The following is a 23348-nucleotide window of genomic DNA, read 5'->3' as shown; positions in this document are numbered from 1 at the left end:
AGTGGGTCTGATCTCTCTATATTACACGAGTGACAAATGTTTTTTTTAATTTTTTTTAAAAAGACAAAATATAAAGACAATGAGATGATAGTTAAAGACGTGTGTACGCATACAGTAGTTTGCACCGTGCAGGGAAGTTTGTTTGTGCAACATTTGTTGTTTTTTTTTTTAAAGGAATCAGTTATAGCTTCTTTCTTTTTGTTTTTACAGCCCGTTGAGGCCAAAACGCTGATGTCAATGTACAAGGTAAATGTCTGAAAAGAAGAAATCATGGAAGATACAAAGAAACTGAGGTGTAGAGGTAGAAAATTTGAGATGAAAAAATGCTGTAGTTAGAGGTGGGGAGGAAAGAAGAGGAGAGACTTGGCTCCAACCAGCTCAGACCATCTGGCATCGCTTTGTGCACGACACATATGTTATGCGTGCGATGACTGAGCGGCCACAGCGTGGTGGCATGGAAGTGTGGTAAAACAAAAAAGGAAATATGTTGCTTTCTCTTCTCATGTCGTGGACAAACACATCTGGTCTGAGATGCTTGAAAATCCGCAGCCAAAAATATCGAGAGACAAAAAACAAACTGTTCCCTTCAAACACCTCTGAAGACATATTTCACTTTGGTAGAATATTTAAACATTTTAGCAGAAATTCCTCAAGTTCACACGGGGCCAGCGGCCTCAAAATGAGCCGATCAGTAGCACTCATTTTAAGTTTCAACTCTTTTTCTCTTTGTTCATATGTGAAAGCCAGGTTTCATCTCCGTCGGTGTTCGTTGGCTAAAGAGTGAAAACCTTCCACCAGGTAGTGAAATATCCCATGAATAGTGTCGTCTGGCTGGTGGTGTGTAAATGTACTTGGCGTCTGGTTTGTTCAGGTCGGTAGTGTTTTGTCAGGTTCGTCCGGGTAAACTCACTAAAGCGCTCGTCAGTTAGTATTTGAAACCAGCTCAAATAAAATCCAGTCCAGCGGGTTTCCTCCCAGCTTGATAAGATAATGTGTATTGTCTGTCTAGTGTTTTGGTAGAATTAGTCCAAGATAAATGCCGAAAAAAAAGCACTTGGCTTTAGTGTCAGTCTTTGCTGGTTACACGAGCCTCAACCAAGGCGTTCAAAAACCTCTCTGAACGTCAAGGACGTTAAATCTCTCCTACATATGATCCAAAAATAGTTAGACATTTTGTTGCTGTTGGATGAGATCAATACCACTCTTGTGTCTGCGTGTTGAGTACCGTGCAGCAGCCAGTTAGCTTAGCGCAAAGACTGGAAACAAAGGCGGGAAAACAGCGAGCGTGGCCCCGTTTTAAGGTTCTAAAATCCACCGACGAGCACCTCTTAAGTTCACTAATTACGTTCAGGCGGAGAAACATACAGAGACTCCAGGAGCTAATGAGATAGAACATGTTAACATGAGCTTCAGAGACGCTGGTATGTAGATGTTGATACAGTTGGACAGAGCCGGGCTAGTTATTTCCCCTGTTTCCAGTCACTAAGCTAAGCTAAGCAGCTTCTAGCTTCATTTTTACTGTACATAAGTGGTATTGATCTTTGCAAATAAGTGTATTTCCCAAATTGTCAAACTATTCAATTAGATACATTTTTGCTTCATCGAACAGTTGCATGTACAGCAGCATGTGTATGGGTTTACAACAAGTTATTTTATTAAGCTTTTGATTTTCTCAAGTTGTTCTGTGCAGAGGGTCTTTCCGACACTGGGAGGAGGGAGAAGTTGCTGGTTCACAGTATGTACCGCGGTACGTACACACACAATACACTGGAGAGAGGTTTGGAGGGTGCACAGTCCAATCATTAGCTGAGTTACAAACGGGGTTTTCAGCGAATATTCAAGTTTCTAAAGTTCGACTGCGTGTTTGTCTCCTTTCCTCACAGTTGTCGTCAACATAGCCTGCCCTGAGCTTTTCCCCCAAAGCATCCTAAATCTCCCCCCCCAAAAAAAAGCTGAACAACTTGACATGATCAGAAGCGCCGTGTGAATCCACTGAGATCCCTTTACGCCTCTGAAGCAGCATTTCAGTAGTAAACAGCGCAGTAGTGTTTCCAGAACTTAAGTATGAACTCCGTGTCACTTAAATGAGGACTTGAGGACGCGTCAGTGTGGCTGCAACTGCTCCCAACGACTCTAGAGACTCTCCCACCACAATGTGGGGATGTGAAGGTCTGAGATGAATGAAATGGTTAAATGTGTGTGTGTGTGTGTGTGTGATATTGATTTCCTTACCCAGTGCAAATAACCTGAATTATATAGACACAGTCCTTCGGCCGTGGTGGCAGGTGAACTCAGTGTAAAGCAACCAGTGGAGGTGGGGGGGGGGGGGGGGCTTAAACATCAGCCCCCAAATAAAGTCAGTGGCATCTCCAGTCCCTGATCCGTCCACAGTAGAGAACGTACATGACAGAGGGATGCATTGTGGGTAAAGTGCAGGGGTGATGGGTCCCTCGGATTTGTCCTTAAATTAACGATTCAACACTTTTCTGCTCCGTTCTTTCAACCAGCTCTTTAAAAGCAAGACATACACAACTCCTTTTCCTTCACAGATATCCAACGTGGGTCATGTTTTTTCCCCCACTTTCCATTCTTCCAACTTTTTCCTTTCTCGTCACCAGTCAACTTGTCTTCTGCCTTATTTTGTTTTGTTCCTTCACACTCTTTCCTCAGTCCGTCCTGGACTCCCTCGTGCTCTGGTAGGAGAGTCAAGAGGTTGATGCTGAAAACAGCCACTTGTCCTTCCCGGGCTCTGTTCCACTGGCCAGTGCATGCAGGGACGAGGGGGGGGGGGGGTGAGGGGGAGGCAGGGCGGAGGTGCCCCCCCGAGTCTGACGGTGGGTACGTACGAGTGCGTTCCGTAATGCCAACGATCAAGATCCAGCGACCGCAAGCACGTCCTCTCTGCAGCGACGTCAGAATCCCGTCGACTGAATCTTGGGCTCTGCTGGACTGCCCTCTTTGCCTGGTTGGGTTCAAGGGAAATACAACAAATGAACATATTAAATAGTAAAGTAAACAGCCATTGTTTTGTGAAGGTTTAAGATTCAGCCGCCCCTCACCGTCTCCTGAGCCACGATCCAGACTTGGTGTCCTGGAGACGGTTGCAGAGCCACACTGCTGCTCCTCCGACTCCTGATTGACAAAAGGCTCTCTAAGGGTCGTTAAAAGCTGTTGATGGGACTTCTCGATTTCCTGTAAAGGGGTGACGATGCAGGACATTAAACAAGAAGAACATCAGCGTCAGACTAATGTAAAGCTCCCCAGTCCAGACAGCCACCTCGTTACCCCCTGAACACAAACTCACCTTAAGCTGGCGCAACTTGCTCATCAACCCCTCGATCGTGTGGAAAATCTCATCCACGTTTTTGATCACGTGGCTCTGGTGCCCGGCCTGCGATTGGCCCGTTTCCTCTTCCCATTCCGGTTGCACAGCCTCCAATCGGCTGGGCTCTGGAGCGCAGGCCGGCGGTTCCTCCTCCGGCCGCGTCTGTGGCGACGTCGCCTCCTCCAGAGGCCGGGGGAAGTGGCTGGCGGTGGGGGCGGGAGGGTCTTTGAGGTCATCGGTCACGCTCTCTCCCTGCTCTGTAGGCAGGACCAGGTAGAAAGTGTTCCCTAGAGGGCAGAGAGTGTGCCGGTGAGTCATTTAAAGAGTAGATTCTCTGTCTTCTGTCTGGATGGATATTAAAAATGTAAATAAAAAGAAGTCTTTGTTTGATAAAAGCTACAGAACTTCACCAATTTAGTCGTCATTTACCCTGCGTAGTGGCCTCGCCTCTCGGCTTGGATGATTGGAGGGTGACATCAGCAGTGATGTCATCAGGGACAGAAGAAGAAGAAGAAGGACCCGCAACCACAGCTATAGCACAGGATAGAGGATAGAGAAGTGTGTGTGGAAGGGTTTGTATGTGAATTAAGGAAGGAGTGAAGAAGAAGGTGGTGAAGTGTGTGACGAGTGTTGTTGTGAAAGAGCACGCAGACAAAAGAGGAAGAGCAGATTCAAGTGTGTAAGAAACAAAATAATGAATCACAGGGTGCAGAGAAATCATGCAGAGGAAGGCAGCCATTAAAGACACCCAGAAACAAAGGTTTCAAATCTTTATGAGAGTTGAATTAACTCAGGCCCGGTCGAAGAATTAAAGATAACTTTTCGAAAGCTGTTTTTTCTCCATTTGATCCGATACCTTTCCGTATGACCTGAACGCTGCCGGATTGCTCTGCGTCCGGGGGCGGAGCCTCTAGTTCAGGCTCGGCCTCCCATTCGCTGGTGCTAAAGTTGAGGACAGTCTCCAGAGACTCCGGCCGCCGTCTTTCGGCGTACGAGCTCCTTTCATTGGCCGTCTCGTTGGTGGGCGTGTCATCTGAATCGTGGCTCCAACCGTCCTCTTCCAAATCTCGTAATATGAGCTGCCTGAGTGTTTCAACTGTGGCGGCACGAACACAACGAACACAAATACATACTTTACTTGATTGTTTTGGTATTCCTCAGCTGGCTGACTCCTAAAATACAGTACATTTAAATTCCTCCAGTCACAATGTCCTCTCTGGCTTCAGTAAAGACGTCGAAAAAGCCAAACAACGTAAATAAATAAATATGGCCATTTTTACATTTGTAGAGCAGATCCCCGTGGAGCATCCGCACCACTTACACGCTGCTCTCGCGCTTTAGCATCCAACAGTTTGTAGCAGTGATGCGTTCGATTCCTTCTCACCGTCTTGTAAAGCGGACTCCGCCACGCCGACTGCTTTCCCTTCGCCACAGATGAAATCTCCCGATTGGTCCGTAGCTGCGTTTGCCGAGAGCACGATGTCGTCGCTGGAGGAATGCGTCTCCATGGAGTCTGACTGCTCCGTTATGGAGTTATCTGGAAGATTAAAAAATAAATATATATAGATCACATACATTTGCAGACAGTTTATATATTCAGGGCTGATGATTACAATGTGGTTAATACCTGTATAGACATTGCTGCCAGTTGACACTGGGGACGCACTGCGGAGACTCGGGGAGCTTTAATAAATAAAAACACAACGAAAATAAATGTGTAAAAAGAAATTGTCTTAAAAGAAATTGAAGCAACCTTCTGGCAAAGCAGCCCCGACACATTCCTGTATTTATTATTCACACACATCAGATTTACTCACGATATAGGTGTGGAAGCGTGATTGATCAGAGGGGATGAACCGCCAGCCGAGGAGATGGTCTTTTCAAGTAAATCCTTCCAGCTGGAAAACAAGAACAGATGTTTCTGGAGGCTGAAGAGGACCACGGATGCACGGAAAGCCTTCCCCGAGGTGAACACAAGTAAAGGAAAAGAGCTTACGTGTTTTTCTCTGATGATGTCCCGGCCACCAGCTCATAGATCTGCCTCTCCGTGGTGCTGATGACGTAGAGGGCTTTGTTGTCTGGACAGAAATCACAAGATTTACGCACTTGAGCACCAGAACGCAGGAGAGCATCAATCGGCTTTTCATCGGTGTGACACACGGGTCTTACCTGTAGCTACGGAGCGGACCAGCAGAGAGTACAGCTTCACCAGAGGACTGAAGGAGGTCTTGCTGTCCCCGCTGCCTCCTCCGCCTCCACCCAGCCAGCGGGATGGATACCTCAGCTGCAGCCGGTCGTCCGGGCCCCTCTGGAGGAGGACCAGGCAGTCGGACAGCAGCAGCGCTTGGATCTCTGATGGGGGGGAGACAGAGTTGTGTGATTAAGGGGCAGGAAACCACACCGATGAGACTGTACGGGTCAATACGGGACGTATCCACACAGAGGTACTGGTACTGACCTATCTGCTTGTCTTTGCTGACTTTCCACGTGAGAGGACCTTCGTGGATCATTCTCTTAGTGCTGAGGTCTAGACTCTGTGAGGGGGGGGGGGGGGGAGAGTAAACAAAAACACATTCAGGCAAAAAGGGAGGCATGCCTGTGAACGAGGAAGGAAGGGAGCTTTATCATTTGACTACCTTGAATAGAGGGGCAGCGTCCAGCCTGCGTTGGTATTGGCTGAGGCGTTGCCGGTGCTCTGTTTCCCTCACAACCTCGTTTACGGCCTGCAGTATCCCTCTGCAACACGCCTGGGCGTGCTGAAGCGAGGGGAGGTCCGACGAACCGGCTAAACGGAACAACAAGAACATCGGTTTTAAAAATCGTACTTTGTTTTGGCGTGTTTTCCCGTGTTGATGGTCTCTCGATTCCTCACCCTCCGTGTGTTTCATGATGTTGTCCAGCAGCAGCGGGTACTTGGTGAGTCTCTGCATCTCGGACACCAGCAGGTCTTTGAGCTGCAGCCTTCGACAGTGAGGACTCGCTTCACACTCCTGAACAAATGGGAAGCACGCGAGCACGTAAAGCACGAGGCTGCACGGGTATAAAGGCTGCACGGGTATAAAGGTGTGTGTGTGTGTGTGTGTGTGTACCTGGATAATGTGAGCGAAGCGAGGGTCTTTGCGCTGTTTGTTCTTGATGAGCTCCTGAGCCTGAGACTGCTGGCTGCACAGCTGCGACGCTTGCTCCTGAAACTCGTCTCCGGCTGCGTCCTCAAACTGGAAACACACCCCCCGCCGTCAACATACTAATAACTACACTGCACACAAACACCTTTCACATCACAGGAGAAATGAGGAGATGGAACTGACATCAGGGATTATTTCACTCACCCTGGCCAGCATAACGTCCCCGATGTCCTGAACGATGGGAGTTTCCCGTCGCTTCTTCATCTCCTCGCACAGACTTGCTGCAAATAAGAGAGAGATGCAACACTAAGAGTTGAAATTGTCATCTACTTTGGCATTAATATCACACCATTTCCTTTCATGTTGGCTCTTAATTAAAGCCCAGAGTACATATTGACTCAGTAGAGCTGCAGGCTGAGATTACAGTCACAACCTTTGCTTGGTATTTGCTTCACTTATTATTATTTACCTGGCAAACACGCAGCCCTAACTACATGTTGACTCAAATCACAACTCACTTTAACGTGCAAACAGAAGAAGCAGAAAGCAGTGACACTCTTACAAGAGGACAGGCAAGTTCTACCTTTAAATGCTTACTCTTCTTTAAGTTTTGTTTCTCAGTTGAGTGCGACTCGTGCACATTTTCATTTACACAGACTGACCGTGGAGTTCATAGACTTGGGGCAGGTTGGGGAAGATGCAGGCCAGCTCATCGGAGTTCAGCACAGACCTCATCTTCTGGAAGAAGACCTGGTCCAGGACCCTTAAGGTCCGCAGGTGGGACGCTTCGGTGGTGAAGAGCTCTGAAGATGCAGAGAAGAGGGACGCCAGCAGAGAGGGTTATCAACATCAGTATCAAGGAGTTCTCAAAACTGGGATTTCTGGCAAGTCACAATCAAATAAAATATATATCAGCTGTTAACGTGCGTGTTGTATTTGACTCGTACCGTATATGACGGCCTGTCTCTCCACCTCCCTCGGACTGAGCGTGGCGAGCAGCTGAGGAGGAACCGTGTCCTGCCAGTTCTGACCGTCGGACACCTCCTCCTCCAGCGCCGCAGCGTCCGGCAGCAGGGCCAGCGGCGAGTCCACACTCCTGCAGAGTCACGGGATGGACAGACGAACAGAAGACAAACCTTTCTTAAATACACTAACGTAGCCGTTACAAAACAAATCTTTATGGGGAGACTCGATCATTTCTTTCTTGTGAACCAAACTATTTCATCTTCAAGAGTTGTGCGTGTGGGAGAGAAGTCAGCCATCTTTATTTCTCATTCCCTGCCAGACAATCACTGATCATCTATGGGGGATGACATTGAAACTCACCTGCGCCTAGACCGAGGGGTGTATGGGGGTGTAGGGTTCTCTAGAGACCTGAGTTTGAGAGAGAGTGGAGAGAGAGATGGCATGAGGTGAAAACCTACGCTTCCATGGGGGGCACGTCCCGGGTGTTTGAGTCAAAGGGGTGCGGTCTTAATCTTGGAAGCTCATGTTATTATTTCTATTCTTATTCATAGCTGTCTGAAGGATGCAAAGAGAATCTCTCAAAGAAATTTGAGATGACGTTCGGGCTTCGTGGCTCTTTACCGTGCGGAGCTGCTGGATGCGGACGACGAGGTGCTGTGCTGCAGCAGCCTGAGGCCCGGCCCCTCCCGCTCCTCCCCGCAGTCCTCCATGTCCACGTCGCTACGAGAGCGAGGGACGGACTCTGTCCCAGAGACAACGCCCCGCCGCCGGCCTTCTCCCTGAGCCTTCAACGACTCGCTGCGTGCCAGACGCACTGAGACCGTAGGGCTGCGAGAGAGAGCGTGGAGAAAACACACGGCATTACCGAACCCTTTCCAGGTGCTTCACCGGCCACATGAGCCGGCGCTGAATACAAACTAGAGCCGATGATGTGGTTTAAGAGAGCTACCTGTCCATGCTGTCCTCCCCCAGGCTGCTGGAGGAGAGCCTCTGCGGGTCGGCAGCGTCTCCTCCCTCCTCCTCCTCCCCCGTCTCCGTGTGATTCTCAAACTGCTGAATGATGTTTCTCACACTGCCAGGACGGACTGCAGACACGGGCACTGCTTAAGTGTACAGTGCAGTTAAATAGTACACAAACAAACCAGCAGAAACGTGTCTACAGTGAGGTGGCACACAAACTACATACAACCATGAATAACAACTCAGCTGGGTACGTTTGTTGGAAATCAAAATTGTGAAAAAACAAAAGTGCAATGATAAAACATATACCTTCGGTGGGAGACAACGGGACATGGAATGCTACAAAAACAAAATGAAACACAAAGAAACGGGGAAATCAGAACAAGACACAAATAAAAAAATCCATAAATCAATGAATAAACCTGCAAAAACAATAATAGGACAAACAGAGGACAGAAATAAATCAATATGGTCTGACATCACATGTGTGTGCGCTTCTCATCTGGTGTGCTAGTGTAATACTGTCAACTGATGATGACTACTCACAGACTGATAATTGTATTTTAAATACTGACAATGTACTCAATGTACTATAAATGTAAGTATTTCGACAGTGAGCTGGGTTTAAATGTCAGGTTACAATAATAGATTAATAGAGCGATCGGTGGCTTGATTTAAGGATATTTGCCTAAATAAAGCCACTGACACGAGTCATCATTTACTCTGTGTGTGTGTGTGTGTGTGTGTGTGTTTGTATTTACTGGACTGGGAAGTGGACCGGGGTTTGCCGATGTACTTCAGGATGGGATTTCTCTTTTTATCCTCTCCATCTTTCTCTTTCTTGGTGCCACTCAGCTGTGGAGAGAGGAACCACAAAGTCATGTCACATAATCATAGAGGGAAGGTTGGAATGTAGAAAAGCACAAGTCATTGGATACAGTTCAAGCATTTCAGAAACAGCCACGCTCCTGTGATGTTCTCACGCTAAAGCCACGTTACAATGTTTATCTTTAGCCTATTTATAGCAAATATGCGCAAATTTTGGTGGGAAAACGGTACACAGTGAAAAACACAGTGAACCCAGAAGTCAGGCTGGGTTTCCAGACTCCTACGGGTGAGATCTAGGTGTGTAAATACAGTACCACAGTGAAAATTCAACATACCATTAGACAACGTTATTGCTGCAACTGCCATTTTACCTTTTTCGTCTTTAAGAAGGCGAGCCACTTCTCCTTCTCTGTGCTCAGACCAGGGAAGACCTTGGAGTCTCTGAGCTTGATACCCGAATGACGCAGGTACAGGTGCACGGCCGACGCCAGAGGTGAGCTGAGGGAGGGAGGGAGGGAGGGAGGGGGAGAGAGAGAGAGAGAGAGGACAGATGTAGGGGGGGGCAAACGTGAGGAGAATAGACCACAAGGGAAAACAAACAGAGGCAAGATGTTAACAAAGAAAGAAGCAGATCTCTCAAACAAGACTGCTGATAAATGACATTTCACTGCAACAGACGAGACACATTGTTTACCTCCTGTCCTCTTCATGCTTCGATCTGGAGCAGAAAGAGAGACATAAAAAGGCTGTTAACTCGCCCCACAACAAGCAACAGGCTTTCTGAGAGATATCCAGTTTAATTCCTCGAAGCTAAATCCAGTTCATCCAGGTGCAAAGGAAAAGGTGTAAGAGACACACGGCGGTGCTGCAGTCATGTGATGGGAATGTGTGTGTGTGTGTAAATGTCATGTGGTTTCCAGGTTTTGCCGCTGTGGTAATGACCTTTGTTATGATAGCCTTCTGTCGCTTTGTAATAACTATTTTATTGGGCCCCAAACATCTGACCCTGTTGCTAGGCAAACCTGGTTCAACAGTCTTGAGTGTGTGTGTGTGTGTGTAGGTTAATCACTTCATGATTGCAGCCACATGTTGAAGTAAACCAAGTTATGGTTCATCTTATGGCATAAGAGTAAAAATATGTGAATAAATTCCAAAGGAAAACTAAACTCTCATTCGTTTGGCATGACGCAGATGAAGGTGATTTGGACCGCATCAGTCGGAGAGACTCACAGTATTTCCCAGAGGATGGTGACCTGTTTGTCCACCACCTGTCTCTCTTTCACCGGGTCTCCATCCAGCGGCAGCAGGTCTTCTTCTCCGAACAAAGAGCCGAGACCCATCATCTGCTTGTTCCTTCGAAAAAAAACACAAGCTTCACGGATTAATACGAGCTCTTGAAATAGGTCGTTATTCATCTTAACTGCTATCAGTCTTGAGCTGCGGTGTACCTGTAGTCCTGGATCTGGTCTTGGATGTCCGGCAGCACCTGCTGCTGCAGCTCAGACAGAGGTCCTCTGATGTCCTCCTGGGCATGAAGGCGACCCTCTGAAACGGAGACACCATTACGTTCCTCACAAGCTACCGTTATAACAGCCATGATGCGGCATAAATACAAATGCAAAACAAATCTTCAAAAAGGTCTTCTTACCTATATCTGAGAGATACTCCTCTCGTACTTTGATTTTCAGAGGCTACGGGGGGAAAAAAAGAAACATTTCTTCTTGTAAATTTGAACATGATGCAAGGTATACGTAGTACTCCAGCAGTTAAGGAATACAAGTATTAAATCATTGAGACGAGTCGGTACTCACTGCGTCCGGGTCCAGGAAATGGGAGCAGATCTGAGGTGCAAGTGCGCGGGCGTCTTTAGGGCTGGAGCTCAGGTAGGCCTCCACCGACAGGTAGAACAGCTGTTATGGACACACACGTACGTACATACAATGGCATCATAGAAATGTCATCCAAAAATACTTAATTTCCAACACTTTGTTTCATTACATTTGTTTAAATACAACGTCGACTGACCAGAGGGTTGGGGTCCAGAAGCTGGGTGAAGACGTATCTCATGAACACCGCCATGTGTGCCGGGCGGGACTTCAGCAACTCGATGTCCTGGAACGGACCGTCCATCTGACAGACAGACAGAGGAAGAAAAAAAATACATGAATGATTGTGTAGATGGAGGGAACACAAGATGGAAGAAGGAAAATGCAGAGGTGGCAACAGAAAGCATCCCATCGAAGCCGATGGATTTTGAGTCAAACCGAACGTTCTTCTCACCTCGTTGAATGCATAGCCGTCATCTTCTTCCTCCGGGCCGATGATCTGAGCCTTTCCGCCCTTTGAGCAGCGAAGCGCGCACACACACACACACACACACACACACACACACACACGCAGAATTCAAGAGACAGGAAGGCACTCAGTCACACGCTCGAGGACACTGACAAGCACATCTGCCATTTTCATCCATATGCTGCGCATGCAGGGCTCAGTGTGGGGGGGGGGGGACTTGAAGGTAGTGGTGATAAATGATCTTCTCAGTCTCAGCCGCTCGTCTCGTACATTTTAAACAGCTATGCAAGTCACGGTGAGAGAGATGGAGAGGAACAGACGAAGAGGACAGAACAGCGCTGCATCTCAAAGTAGGGGGATCATTTTGTTTTTTCAGAATGACACGGTGAACAGTTCTAGTACTTTGTGCTGCATGTGAGGACCTCATCACTGCCAGGAGCGTCTATCTCAGAGTGAATGCAAGTGTGTGTGTGTGTGTGTGTCCTTCTCACCGAATCAGACAGGGTGTGTGTGTCGGAGTTCTGCCGTCGGTGGTGTGGGGTCCTGAAGGAGAATGAGGGAGAGGAGTGGGGACTCTCAAGGGCCTGGGGAGGGAGGGAGGGAGCACGAGGGGGACGGGATGAGTGGGACCATCACATACACAATCACACACATACGATCTCACCGGTTTATGAAAGGACAAAGCTGTGCAGCCTACCTCCATGTCTCCTTCGCTTGAGTCCATCGATAGCCGACCTGCCAAAGAGCACACAGCAGCTTCAAACCACTCTCACCTTGATTGTAATGACTTTAACACTATGAATCAGATCTCCATCTATTTCATCTCGTCTGTAGCGGAGATATTTCATTAAAAAGGTAAAAGATGAAGAGAAGCAAACCTTCTCCTGCTTGGACGTAGCTTGTGGTACATTCTGATCGCGTTCCCTCCTGGAGAAGCAGAATAAAGCCTCAGTTGATTTTGTGAGAAGGTCCTCAGATCATTTTTGATTTGACTTCCAAATGACTTGATCAGTGAATTTGAATATGCGCTCTTCTACCGTTTTTCGCCTGGTGTCTGACGTGATGCGCTTAAACATTTTTTTGCAAATCACAATACTATTTCCCACGCTCCATGGGGGCAAAAACAAAAAACATATCGAGAGGGGTTTTCAGTGAACAGATAAAAACATGTCGTGTCTCCTCACCTGATCTTGCTGAATCTTGAAGCGGACTTGGTGAGCTCTCCTCTTGGCACTTTCAATCCGCTCACCCAGCGACGGCGACGGGTTCCTCAACTGCTCCTCCATCAACCCCTGTTACGTGGTTATCAACAGCAGATTTTAGCTTTTAACTATTTATGCAACTAGCACGATGCAACAAGGGGTTACGTCTACATGAGGATGCAGGAGGATGCAGTCAGAGATCAGAACTGAACTGGGACAGCGTGTGTGTGCGTGCGTGTGTGTGTGTGTGTACCTGCAGTTCAGCTTCTTCCTGCTCCAGCATTTTCCTGAGTATCTGAGTGGCATGTTTCTGTACTTCTGGGTCCTAAAAGACACATTTACAACATTGTATATTACCGTGATCTTCGCTTCATATTGTCAATCTTAACTTTTTGTTGACAAGATGATGCCGGCTGTAAAGTGACATCATTTCATTCACCTGCAGTGGTTTGGGTCCAGTGATTCTTTGGGAAGGGGTGCTGCTCAGTCCAGACGGCAGCGGTGGAGGTGGAGGGGGCGGAGCCTCCCCACCCAGAGACGTCCTCTGATTGGGTGTGAGGTCAGTGGGGAGGGGCTCTAGGGGCAAGGAGGAGGCGAAAGGGGGCGGTCCTTGTAGTGTCAGAGCAGCGTACGGACCCGCTATGGGACGATAAATAAAATAAAATAAATAGCCGTAATGGAATCAGATAAATACCGAAATTTACCGAAAACACAATCACACTTGTGTCAAACTCACATTTGATGAGCTTTACAACCTCCTGGTGGGACATGGAGGACACCAGCGAGCCGTTCACCTGAGAGAGAGAGAGAGAGAACACGGAGAAGAGGACAATCAGCAACACTAAAAACAGGAAGAAACCAGCACATTTCAGATTCGGTGTCTGTGATGTAAAGCAGTAAAAACCTTTATGATTCGGTCCCCTTCCTGCACCCCGGCCTTGACTGCTGCTCCACCTGTAAAGACGAGTACGGGCACACCGTGAAGTGCTTGTAGAGTGAGAAGACACAACTTTAACTCACGTTGTGTGCACGTGTCTCACCTGGTCGGACATTCTGCACCAGCTTGACTCTCTCTCCACATACGGTGAAGCCGAAGCCGAGCTGGTCCTTCTGCACGACCACACATCTCTGGACAAGACCGGTACCTGGAAGAGGACAGGAGGATGTTGAGGGAGATGTTAAATGATATTTAGATATGGGGAGGAAAAAAAAAATCCACCGGCGTGGGAAGTCGCTGTTACCCGTACTCTCAGCGTGGATGTCCACCATTGGCTCCCTCTGCTGGGTGGCAGAGGATTTGCGCTCCGAGTCCCCGATGGTCAGACTGCTGAGCCTGGGTTTGAGAGACGAGAGAAAGGAGGCTTAGCATGAAACAATAAAGTATGGTAATGATTTAGAAGATGCTCCGAGGGTGTTGGTTGCACTGAGGGAGGGGGAGATCTGAAGGGAATACGTGACGAGAGGGAGGATCGAGATTAATACAAAGTTATGCAACATGTCAAAGAGAAAGAGGAGAGGAGGATGTGAGGAGGCAGAGGATTCAGAGGCTTCGAGCACATGGTGAGATGTGTGTGTGTGTGTGTGTGTGTCTAAAATGCATTAGAAGCAACAAGAAAGGAGTCAAAGGGAAAACTCACCAAGCAGCAAAAGGGCTGAAAGCGACGCATGACAGAAAGGAAGGAAAAAGGCAGATAAAAAGGGGGAAAAGAGAGAGAATAAATCCAGCATGAAGACCAATCTTTAATGAACAGGACAAACTGAGCAAGAGCTTCACATTATCCCCACGCCCGTCATACTCGTACAGATTGTAAACACTGAGCCTGGACTTCCAGGAATATATTTACTTCAGGGTGATTGGAACAAGGGCACACAGTGTAAGCACTTCGGTGATTTGGTATTATTCCAGAGGTCGACTGGTCAAGCGGCACTCTGCTTTGATGTCTGGCATGAGATGCTGAGTGAGACTCTGGCATAGCTTCCTTGTCTGTGGTGTCTTTGTTGATGTATCACGGTCCATCTTCCTCATCTGTGTCTGCTTTAAGCTTTACAATACTTTAACCCTGACAAGTGATCTAAAACAGAACAGAAGCCCGGCCAATATGGCAGAATTATCCCTACATCATTATCCCTTTAGTGAGGTTTATTAACCTGAAATAACACGAGCAGCCACTGAGAAATATGCTGCCACAGCTGTCCTACCTGAACGGGTGGGCGTTTTTCTTATTGGCTGCCCTGCTGTCACATGACACACACACAAACACAGGGGGTAGGGACGTGCACAACACACACACACACACACACACACACACACAGGAAAACAGTTGACAGCAGGAGAAACAGGAAAGACACATGATCAAGACAACGATGCGTCGGACAGACAATCACAGAAGCACAGTGCAGGGCGACAAGGTGAGTGTGGTGGTGATTGACAAGATGAAACACAAGAGCATCAGGTTTCAGCAGCGGCTCGGTTAAACAGAGCAGAGTCACGCGTGACATTCAACAAATAGACACTGAAACTGGCTTAAAACACAAGAGGCGGTAATCCTTATGACTCAATTCAGATTAATATAACTGGGAGTTAACCTAACTGGTCATGATGAAAGGTAAATGCATTATTTTGGAGGCCTGTAACTGTCTTCTCTCTCACCTATCATTGCCTGTGACTGAAATGTTTGGTTTAATTTGGTAGAAATGCGCTTACATAAGCCCAAATCCTATTGGCTGACAAAATATTATATCTTGCCTCTCCGCATTATGGGTCGACTGTTTCTGTAATACACACCAGTATATTTTAGTAAACAAAACAGTAGTCCCTTATGCCCAAAGACTAAATACAGGATGATAAGAAAATGTCTGTATCTCAGAAACTACAAGGAGCACAATGAAGCACTTAGTGTATTTGACATGTTGAATATCAAAGATATGCAAAAACATGAGGGAAATATTTGATAAACGTTTTTTTGACTATCAAAAAAGTGTTTTTTCATGTGATCTAAAAAACGTGTCTTGTTAAAATTATAAGTATGTCTGTACCAAACTTCATTTCTCTTTCTAAATATAGTATTTGGGTAAAATAAACACTTAAATTGACTGGTTAACAGTTTTGGTGTGTTCTCTAAGTTCTGTTCTCTTCAGGGTGAGTTGGTCGGCTAACAAACTAAAGTATACACACAATACTAACGTTACGTTTTAAGATATTAAATCCAACAGACACCCTTAACATTTTTGCCTTTCTTGATATCGAATAACTCCAGCGTGTGGGCGCTATAAATCGTCCGGGTTCTGCGCTGTGTTATTGCTGTCGAGTTCCGCCTTTTTTTTCTTCGTTCCGTCAACAAACTTTATTAACAACGTACAAATAAATAGCTTTTTTTTTATCATTTGTGAAATGGTTATTAGAACATAAACAAATGGTTTAATGTTTCTCAGTATGCAGCTGATGTTATGCACACAGTACTTTTGCACTCTTTATCGTTTATCACACAGCCTGTCTGACTAGTTTTTCCAGAGGCCACACTGGACCTCAACCGGATAAAGACATGTCAAAAGGCTGATCAGGGAGCAGTGCATTTCAAGGTGTATCCTTAATCACATGAAGTGTTTGCGTGCGAGGCTCGTACCTGTCGAGTGTAGAGGTGGGTTGGCGGAGACTCATGTCTGCAGCCTGTGAGACACTCCTCTGCAGATCGACACTGTCACTGGGCCTCCTTTATCATCATCATCATCATCATCACCTCTTTCCTCTTCAGTTTGCAGTCCACACAATGGAGCTCTCTGTTGTGCTTTGATCAGATCTTCAAGCTACTGGGACAGATGAGTGCTCCTCATGTTCCCATCCAAAACCACCACCAGTGGTTCCAGTTAGGCGAGTCAGCAGGATTTAAAAGAATAAAATGCTGCCAAAACGAACTCTCAAATCTCCTCAGTATCCCATTAGTGGTTCAAAATAAATACAATAAGAAAAGACTGCTGGTGGCTTGATGCAAGTGGCTCAGTCTGCTCCCTCAAAGGTCATCAATCATGAATGAATGGCTGATATGTCTCGCTATGCTGCAGGAGGGTCAACAACTCCCATGCATTTCAGTGTCCGAGTAAAGCCAACTGTAGGCTGGTAAAGTTCAATGCAAGTGCAACTCTCGCAGCATTATCTTGATTGATATGGATTGACACCTTTGCGAATGATATAGGACTAAACAAACGCTTAGACTTGTTTACATGTGTGGCTTTGACCAGCTGTGGTTGGCTGAATAATCCCATACAAGTTAAGCTTTAATGTCGCACGTATCTATCTTGTGACTTGCCTAATTAGCTGATTTAAGTGGGTGAGAACGACCATCTGAAAGCGGGCCTGCTATATATCCAGCTAGCGTTAGCTTCCTGAGGTTAGTTCTACGGAAGGGCCGCGTTCAACCCGCGGCATCGCGTTGGTCCTCAGGCCGACCGAAAGCGCCGTGGGTTCGGCTCTCATACGCGTCAAGGAGTCGGTCCCCCTCGGAGGGTAGCTAAGCTAACCAGCTACGTCTGCAAGACGAGACGCCGGCATGACTCTAGCTGCATGCGGACAGATGGATGTTGAAGTGGTCGAGATAGTGGGCGTCCATGCAAATTCCAGCTCGATATGTCCCGTTTTCCTGCAAATCCAAACACTAAAGCTGCATGTTAGCCAGCTAGCTAGAAGGCAGTACGATTCCAGTAAAGCTCAGGTTTTTTTTGTTTAACCCCCCAAAACAAGTCACAGTGGTACAATCCGGGTCTGCTTCTCTCTCTCGTGGTGTGCCAGAAGACTCGGAAGTTATCGTTGCATGCATCTGCTGCCTTTTTAAAAAGCCCAGTTCTTGTAAATAGTGATCTCTGCTGTGTTGTTATCCTGCTGTCTTGACTGGCTGCTGATACACCACCATGTTCTCAAAGATCACACGTTCAAACGGAGCACAACGGCGCCCTCGTCTGGATGGACTGTGGTACTGCACGCGGTTTGCTCCACCGCAGTGCCGATGCCACTGGTTGTTGTGGATCCTTGGCTTCTGCAGCAGGAAATACATTTATCATAAAAATAAATACATTACACAAAATGTATGAGGAGCGCACGATGGATAACTAGCAATGTATAATTGTTTATAAAAGACAAAGTCTGGTATCTGTTTTTAAATGTTACCAAATATGGCAAAATATTCAGACTACTCAAGTAATCCTTGTTTATGTTGTGCATCAAACACTGTTAAAATATAATATGGTTTATGTACCTTTTATATGAGTCTTATTCTCGTTAGACAATATCATCATCAATATAATAACGTTTTGAACTATAAAAAACCCTCCAAACATGAGGTTAGGGGCCAGTAACCCAAAAATATTTTATTTTTATTTTTCAGCAAAAAATTCAACCATCTTCAAATGGCAGAATATAATTTAACCACAAAGCAACCACAACATATTTATTGCATTATTTATTTACTGCAATTAACGCTTTGCAATGCTACTTTGTATGTTATAAGTCTGATTGCACAGAAAAATGCTCTACTTTGGTTCACTTCCAGTTTTACAGATTTTAATAGAGCTGTGACAATGTATGATTATCACTATATTACCTATTGCGACAATACATTATCCGTAATGTGATGAATGTAAGTTTAAAACAACTGTTAATTGCTGCAAACTTCTTGCAAGCTAAAAAAAATGGGAGGGCCACCACATCGCACATCTTCAGAGACGGTTTATTTCAGTCACTGGCGGAATGTGACACACTCGAGATGAGGAATAGACGACCTTGCTGAGGTTTGGACAGCGAATTCAACACTTTACCAAATATGGCCAGCGCGGGGCGTGGGACGCTCTCTGCTGTGAGGTAGGAGAGCAGGGGATGCGTCTCCAAGCACGCACGGCTACAACAGGAACTTTAAGCTGAAGACAAAAAGCAGAGAAACGGGTAAGTTTAACCTTTACACTTCTATTTGTTTGTTTGTTTCCCCTCACAGAGAGTTGTTGTAGTGTTTATCATGGTGTGTTATTTGGAACAGAGACAAAGATCACTGATTACAATAGCGCAGCGCTGGGCGTGGTATGTCCGCTATTTGGCACGGAAAACCTCTGCAATGAGGCAGTTTTCACCCTTAAAAGTAAATCTCATCGCTTTCATTATAAGGCTGCTGTGTGTCTGCCTGCAGCCGGGATTCTCTAAAAGGGGGACACAAAAGAATGCATAAATATTTCAGGTATGCAGCCAGTTTTAATTAAGAGGCTTTATCTGGTCACATCAACTCATTTCAAAGCAGTGCAACTTATCCACTATAACACAAACAGTGATAACAGTTACTCTAAACAGTAACTCTAAATTTATGCATAGTGTGTGTGGTGTGTGTGAGGCCACACACACCACACACACACACACACCTACATCCTTCTCAGAATGCTACAGCAGGTTTTAGCTCATTCATTAACCGACCATCTCTAGTAACAAGTGTCCAAGCATGACCAGTATATGATTAAACTCGCAGATTTCACCAGAAGATATAATGCATTAAACCTAATATATATATTTTTTAAGTTAAACCTATGAACTGAGATCTGCAGCTGAAGTGAGCTGCATTTCTAACTGTAATAACAGGCTTTCTAACGTGATCAAGGGCTCATTCGGCTCGCCTGTTTGTCTCCCTACAGACGTGCCATTAGCTCACCAGAGCTGCTTCCTGTCTGCGCGAGTCATTGCACAGAACAGGAAGCTAATCATCGGAGTTGATGGCCTAAAGACTAATTGGGTTCAGAGTTAGCGTTAGCAGAATGAAGCAGCATGTTCTTCTCCACGTTTCTAGGTTAAGTTAAAAGTTCAACAACCTGTAAGCATCTGCATAAAACAAAAACATTATTAGTGTGTCAGATGTCCAATGCTGCATGTTTTAACAAAAGCTGGCAGGGCCATGTGACAAAAGGTACGCTGCCTGGCTTCAATATATTCTGTGAAAGCAAAGATAATTGGTACCACATGTAAGAAAAGAGCCCCGCCCTCCTCCTCCCAAAGGTCAGTGCATTAAACGTGTAAATGGAAGGAGGATCTCACCCCATGTTGCTCTTCATGAGCCCCCCCCCACGCAAAGTTATGTTTCTTATCTCATAAATGCCTGGGAATTGTGAGAGCAAAAGATTGAAACAGATAAAAAGGGTTTTCTTATATCGGAACAAAGCATGTTTCTGTCTCGAGGTCAGGGAACTGATCAGTCAACAGTCACGTCTGTGCACGAATGTGGAGATTTATCCTCGTGCTGCTCGCTCTACCTTATTCTGCTTGACATTTATTAAAGGAGATAAACATCATCATCACTGAGGACTAAATGAAAAAGCAGGCCGGTCCTCACTAGCAACAAGAAGAGAACTTCATTCTGTCATTTATATTTGTAAATGATGAGCAGATCTCAGGCCTGTTTAACTCTAGTTAAACTGTGGTTGTACATCTGTTTCAATAGTGTCATTATATGTTGTACAGATTGTACAGCTCTGAGGCAAAACCCTTCATTAAAAAAAAACACATCAACAGTTTGGACACTAGAGGGCACCGATGTTAAATAGTTTTGTACATTCTGCAGTTAGAAATGGACAACTCCTACTTCTGTTTCAGACCGAGGGACTTTCCAGCGCCTTGAAGTTTTATCGGAAACGCTTCCACTTCCCGTAAATCCTCCTTTGCACAGGTCACAGCTCGAACACGTTCCTCACACATTCCTCTGTTACGCAACACAAGTTTGAGCCTCAACGTGCCAGTCAAGGACGAGATATAGTCAAGTCATGATCAAATCAGCAGCGTGGATGTTGCAGTTTCTCACCATTTGACGGTTTTGTTTGTCATTTCCTCATTACATTAGGTTTTAATTAGCTCACAGACATATAAAGTATGTTTAACATTTAGCAAAACATGTGACATCAATATAGCATGTGTTTGACGATAATTACAACTGGAATGCGAAACTGAGCATGTCTTCATTATGGGCTGTTCAGACATGCATGCATCATAAAGTTAGGGCTTTAATAAGAGAGCAGGAAAAAAAGTAGAATTCTCTACTTATAATATAAAGCACCAAAGGATTTTTTCAACAATATCTATAACGGTATTTTGCATCTACATAAATAAAACTTTACTTCAATTTAAAGTGATTCTCTTCTTTTTTTCTGCAGAATATGTGACAAACGTCGACAGAGCGTGTGACAAGCGGCCAACACCAGATCTCCCATTAAAGACTCATCTTACGCCCTCGCCGGACTACAGAAAGCCACTTCCAACTCCCAGCTGAGTGTGACATCCCACAATGCCGCTGATCGTGTTGCCCACCTCCCAGCTGCTATGGGTGCGCGTAGCCGCCCTGCTGTTCACCTGCGTGGCGTTCAGCGTGGCGGCGCACGGAGCCTCGCTGTGGGGGGGCATGGCCAACTGGTGCATCTTCTGCTGGGCGTTCAGCTTCGCCTGCATGCTGCTGGTGCTGCTGGTGGAGGTGTTCGGCCTCCAGAGCCGGGCCCCCGTGTCCTGGACCAACTTCCCCATCACCATCGCCTGCTACGCCTCCCTCCTCTGCCTCTCCGCCTCCGTCATTTTTCCGCTCTTTTTCCTGAAGGACCAGCGCCCCAGCGGCGATATTCGCGACTATCGCATCGCCGCCACCGTCTTCTCCTGCCTGGCGGCGGTAGCCTACATGGGGGAGGTGAGCCTGACCAAAGCGAGGCCAGGAGAGGTGGCGGGTTACATGGCCACGGCTCCCGGCCTGCTGAAGGTGTGCCAGACCTTCGTGGCCTGCATCATCTTCATCCTGGTCAGCGAGCCCGTGTCGTACAACCACCACGCGGCTCTCAAGTGGTGCATGGCGGTGTACTGCATCTGCTTCATCCTCTCCATGGCCGTGGTGGTGCTGTGCGTGGGCGAGTGCACCGGCTGCCTGCCCATCCCTTTCTCCAAGTTCCTGTCGGCGTACGGGCTCCTGGCAGTGATCATGTACTTGACGGCCACCATCATCTGGCCCGTGTTCCAGTTTGACAAACAGTACCAGCGCAGCAGGCGAGCGTCGTCAGAACTGATCACCGTGGCGGTGCTCACTGCCCTCAACTTCCTGCTTTACCTCGCCGACCTGGCCTACACCGCCAGACTAGTGTTTGTCAGTGCCTGAGGGGCAAAGAGATGAAGGAGGGGAGATGCATTAAGCGTTGAAGCGGGGAAATACAGATGCTAAGAGGTTGAATGGCTTTGCAGAAAACTATAGCTGTTGTTGAATTTCTGACAAAAAAAAAACAAACCAATATATGACTAATTGTAGAATGTTGAAACGAGATTTCCCATTGATACGAGGAAAGAAAAGTCCCAAACTCCCTTACAGTGTGTATGTATGTGTGTATATCTGCAGTGTTTTACCTCTGATGTGAACGGACCTGTACTAAAGACAAGTTTAACGTGAACAACGTAAAAGTCATCCGTTAATGCTGTTAAAATCCAATGAGGTCAACACACTGGAACAGCAGAAGAGGTGTTGGATTGTATTTACTGTATGTGAGACACACAGGCACCCTGGTTGCCGATGAGGAAGCCCTCTGCTTGACCTATGATATACATTGTGTTTCATATTTATTCTCGTTTTTATCTATCTAAGATCTTCTGCGTGTTTTGCTACATTTTGTAAAATGAAAAATCAGTTTGATCAAATCTTAAGTAAAGAGGTCAAAATGAAACACCATATGGTTTACATTTACTACCTTCTCATTTGCAAGTGCCTTCATCATTTCAAGTGTTGATTGTGAAATTGAATGTTATTTAGCTCACAAAGTCTTTTGTTAATAAGGGTTTGGGGGGGAGGTGGAAATACATTAGCTTTCCCTTTGTCTTCATAAAGTATCAGTATTGAAGCATTTGAAAGAATGTAATGTGAGCAAATAAAGTTTTCACTTTAACCAATGAACATATATATTTTTTTGTGTCACAATGTGCTGTGACTTTGGTTGTTTTGTGGTTTTCTTAATGCAGCGATGAAGATGACCGTTGCAACATGCCTTTGTTCCTCTCTCTATCACTTTGAAGCATACTTGCAGTGAGGTTTTGTAGAAGGATTCAGGGAACTGTCTTTCTGCAATTTCCTCTTTAATGACAGTGCAAACAAATAAGAGAGTAGACATTCTCAATCACTAGTTTTGGCCCTTTATACAACTGTTAGATGGATGCCAAAAAGTAGATGTTAGAAGTTTATCCAGTTTATCCAAAGTGATCCAGAGAATGTTAACTTTAATTACAGATAAAACAATCTCTTTGTCATGTCCGAGGGGCAGATCTGAGACTCAAGCGCAGACAGACACTGGAGATGAGGTGAAGTTGAAAAATAAGGTTTCTTTACTTAAAAAGTCATAAACAAAAACTGAAAGCGACTCCAACGGAGCGGGCATAAATCCAAACAGGAAACAAAAAATCCAAAGTCACAAAAAGGCAAAGGTACAAACCAGGAGCAAACACGAGGGAGACACAAGACTGGCACAGACAGGGGAACGAACAAGGACGATCTGACAACCAGAACAGGGAAAGCAGGGGAGTATATATGTGTGGGGTGATGAGAAGATTGAACATCTCAACATCGAATAGGGTGGTGGAGGGGGTCCGGAGGAGGGACGGCCCAACATCGAATAGGG

The 23348-nt window shown here is 46.1% G+C and overlaps 2 protein-coding genes across 15 annotated transcripts; one reads left to right on the top strand and one right to left on the bottom strand.

Moving 5' to 3' along the window:
• Positions 1–456: 456 nt before the first annotated feature.
• Positions 457–17613, bottom strand: arhgef11 (Rho guanine nucleotide exchange factor (GEF) 11). Of its 13 annotated transcripts, none has more exons than XM_031851086.1 (42): positions 16325–17613; positions 14339–14353; positions 13943–14034; positions 13742–13846; positions 13606–13655; positions 13438–13495; positions 13141–13340; positions 12955–13026; positions 12684–12791; positions 12378–12426; positions 12197–12234; positions 11991–12083; positions 11485–11544; positions 11230–11334; positions 11016–11114; positions 10853–10895; positions 10653–10749; positions 10435–10557; positions 9899–9922; positions 9576–9702; positions 9138–9231; positions 8686–8715; positions 8366–8519; positions 8038–8244; positions 7777–7824; positions 7398–7546; positions 7113–7253; positions 6655–6731; positions 6415–6540; positions 6198–6315; positions 5962–6110; positions 5784–5859; positions 5495–5677; positions 5322–5403; positions 5143–5223; positions 4953–5008; positions 4710–4862; positions 4182–4421; positions 3755–3856; positions 3305–3612; positions 3060–3192; positions 457–2962 (listed from the first exon to the last, which is right to left on the bottom strand). In XM_031851086.1, exons 1-42 carry the CDS (start codon positions 16357–16359, stop codon positions 2913–2915), a joined length of 4350 nt encoding a protein of 1449 aa, XP_031706946.1. In that variant the 5' UTR covers positions 16360–17613; the 3' UTR covers positions 457–2912. The 13 variants fall into 13 exon arrangements, with proteins under 13 accessions (XP_031706946.1, XP_031706947.1, XP_031706950.1 ...); XM_031851087.1 differs by having other exon boundaries at positions 8366–8516; XM_031851090.1 differs by having other exon boundaries at positions 8366–8501.
• Positions 17614–18511: 898 nt separating this feature from the next.
• Positions 18512–22626, top strand: LOC116385608 (myeloid-associated differentiation marker homolog). Of its 2 annotated transcripts, XM_031851239.1 has the most exons (3): positions 18512–18630; positions 20314–20386; positions 20868–22626. In XM_031851239.1, exon 3 carries the CDS (start codon positions 20999–21001, stop codon positions 21845–21847), a length of 849 nt encoding a protein of 282 aa, XP_031707099.1. In that variant the 5' UTR covers positions 18512–18630; positions 20314–20386; positions 20868–20998; the 3' UTR covers positions 21848–22626. The 2 variants fall into 2 exon arrangements, with proteins under 2 accessions (XP_031707099.1, XP_031707098.1); XM_031851238.1 differs by lacking the exon at positions 20314–20386.
• The last annotated feature ends 722 nt before the right edge of the window (positions 22627–23348 follow it).

The sequence above is a fragment of the Anarrhichthys ocellatus genome, unplaced genomic scaffold, assembly GCF_004355925.1.
Source record: "Anarrhichthys ocellatus isolate YVR2014 unplaced genomic scaffold, GSC_Weel_1.0 scaffold11, whole genome shotgun sequence".
Lineage (NCBI taxonomy): Eukaryota > Metazoa > Chordata > Actinopteri > Perciformes > Anarhichadidae > Anarrhichthys > Anarrhichthys ocellatus.
Note: the sequence above shows the minus strand (reverse complement) of the source record. Positions and strands in the feature narration are given on the sequence as shown.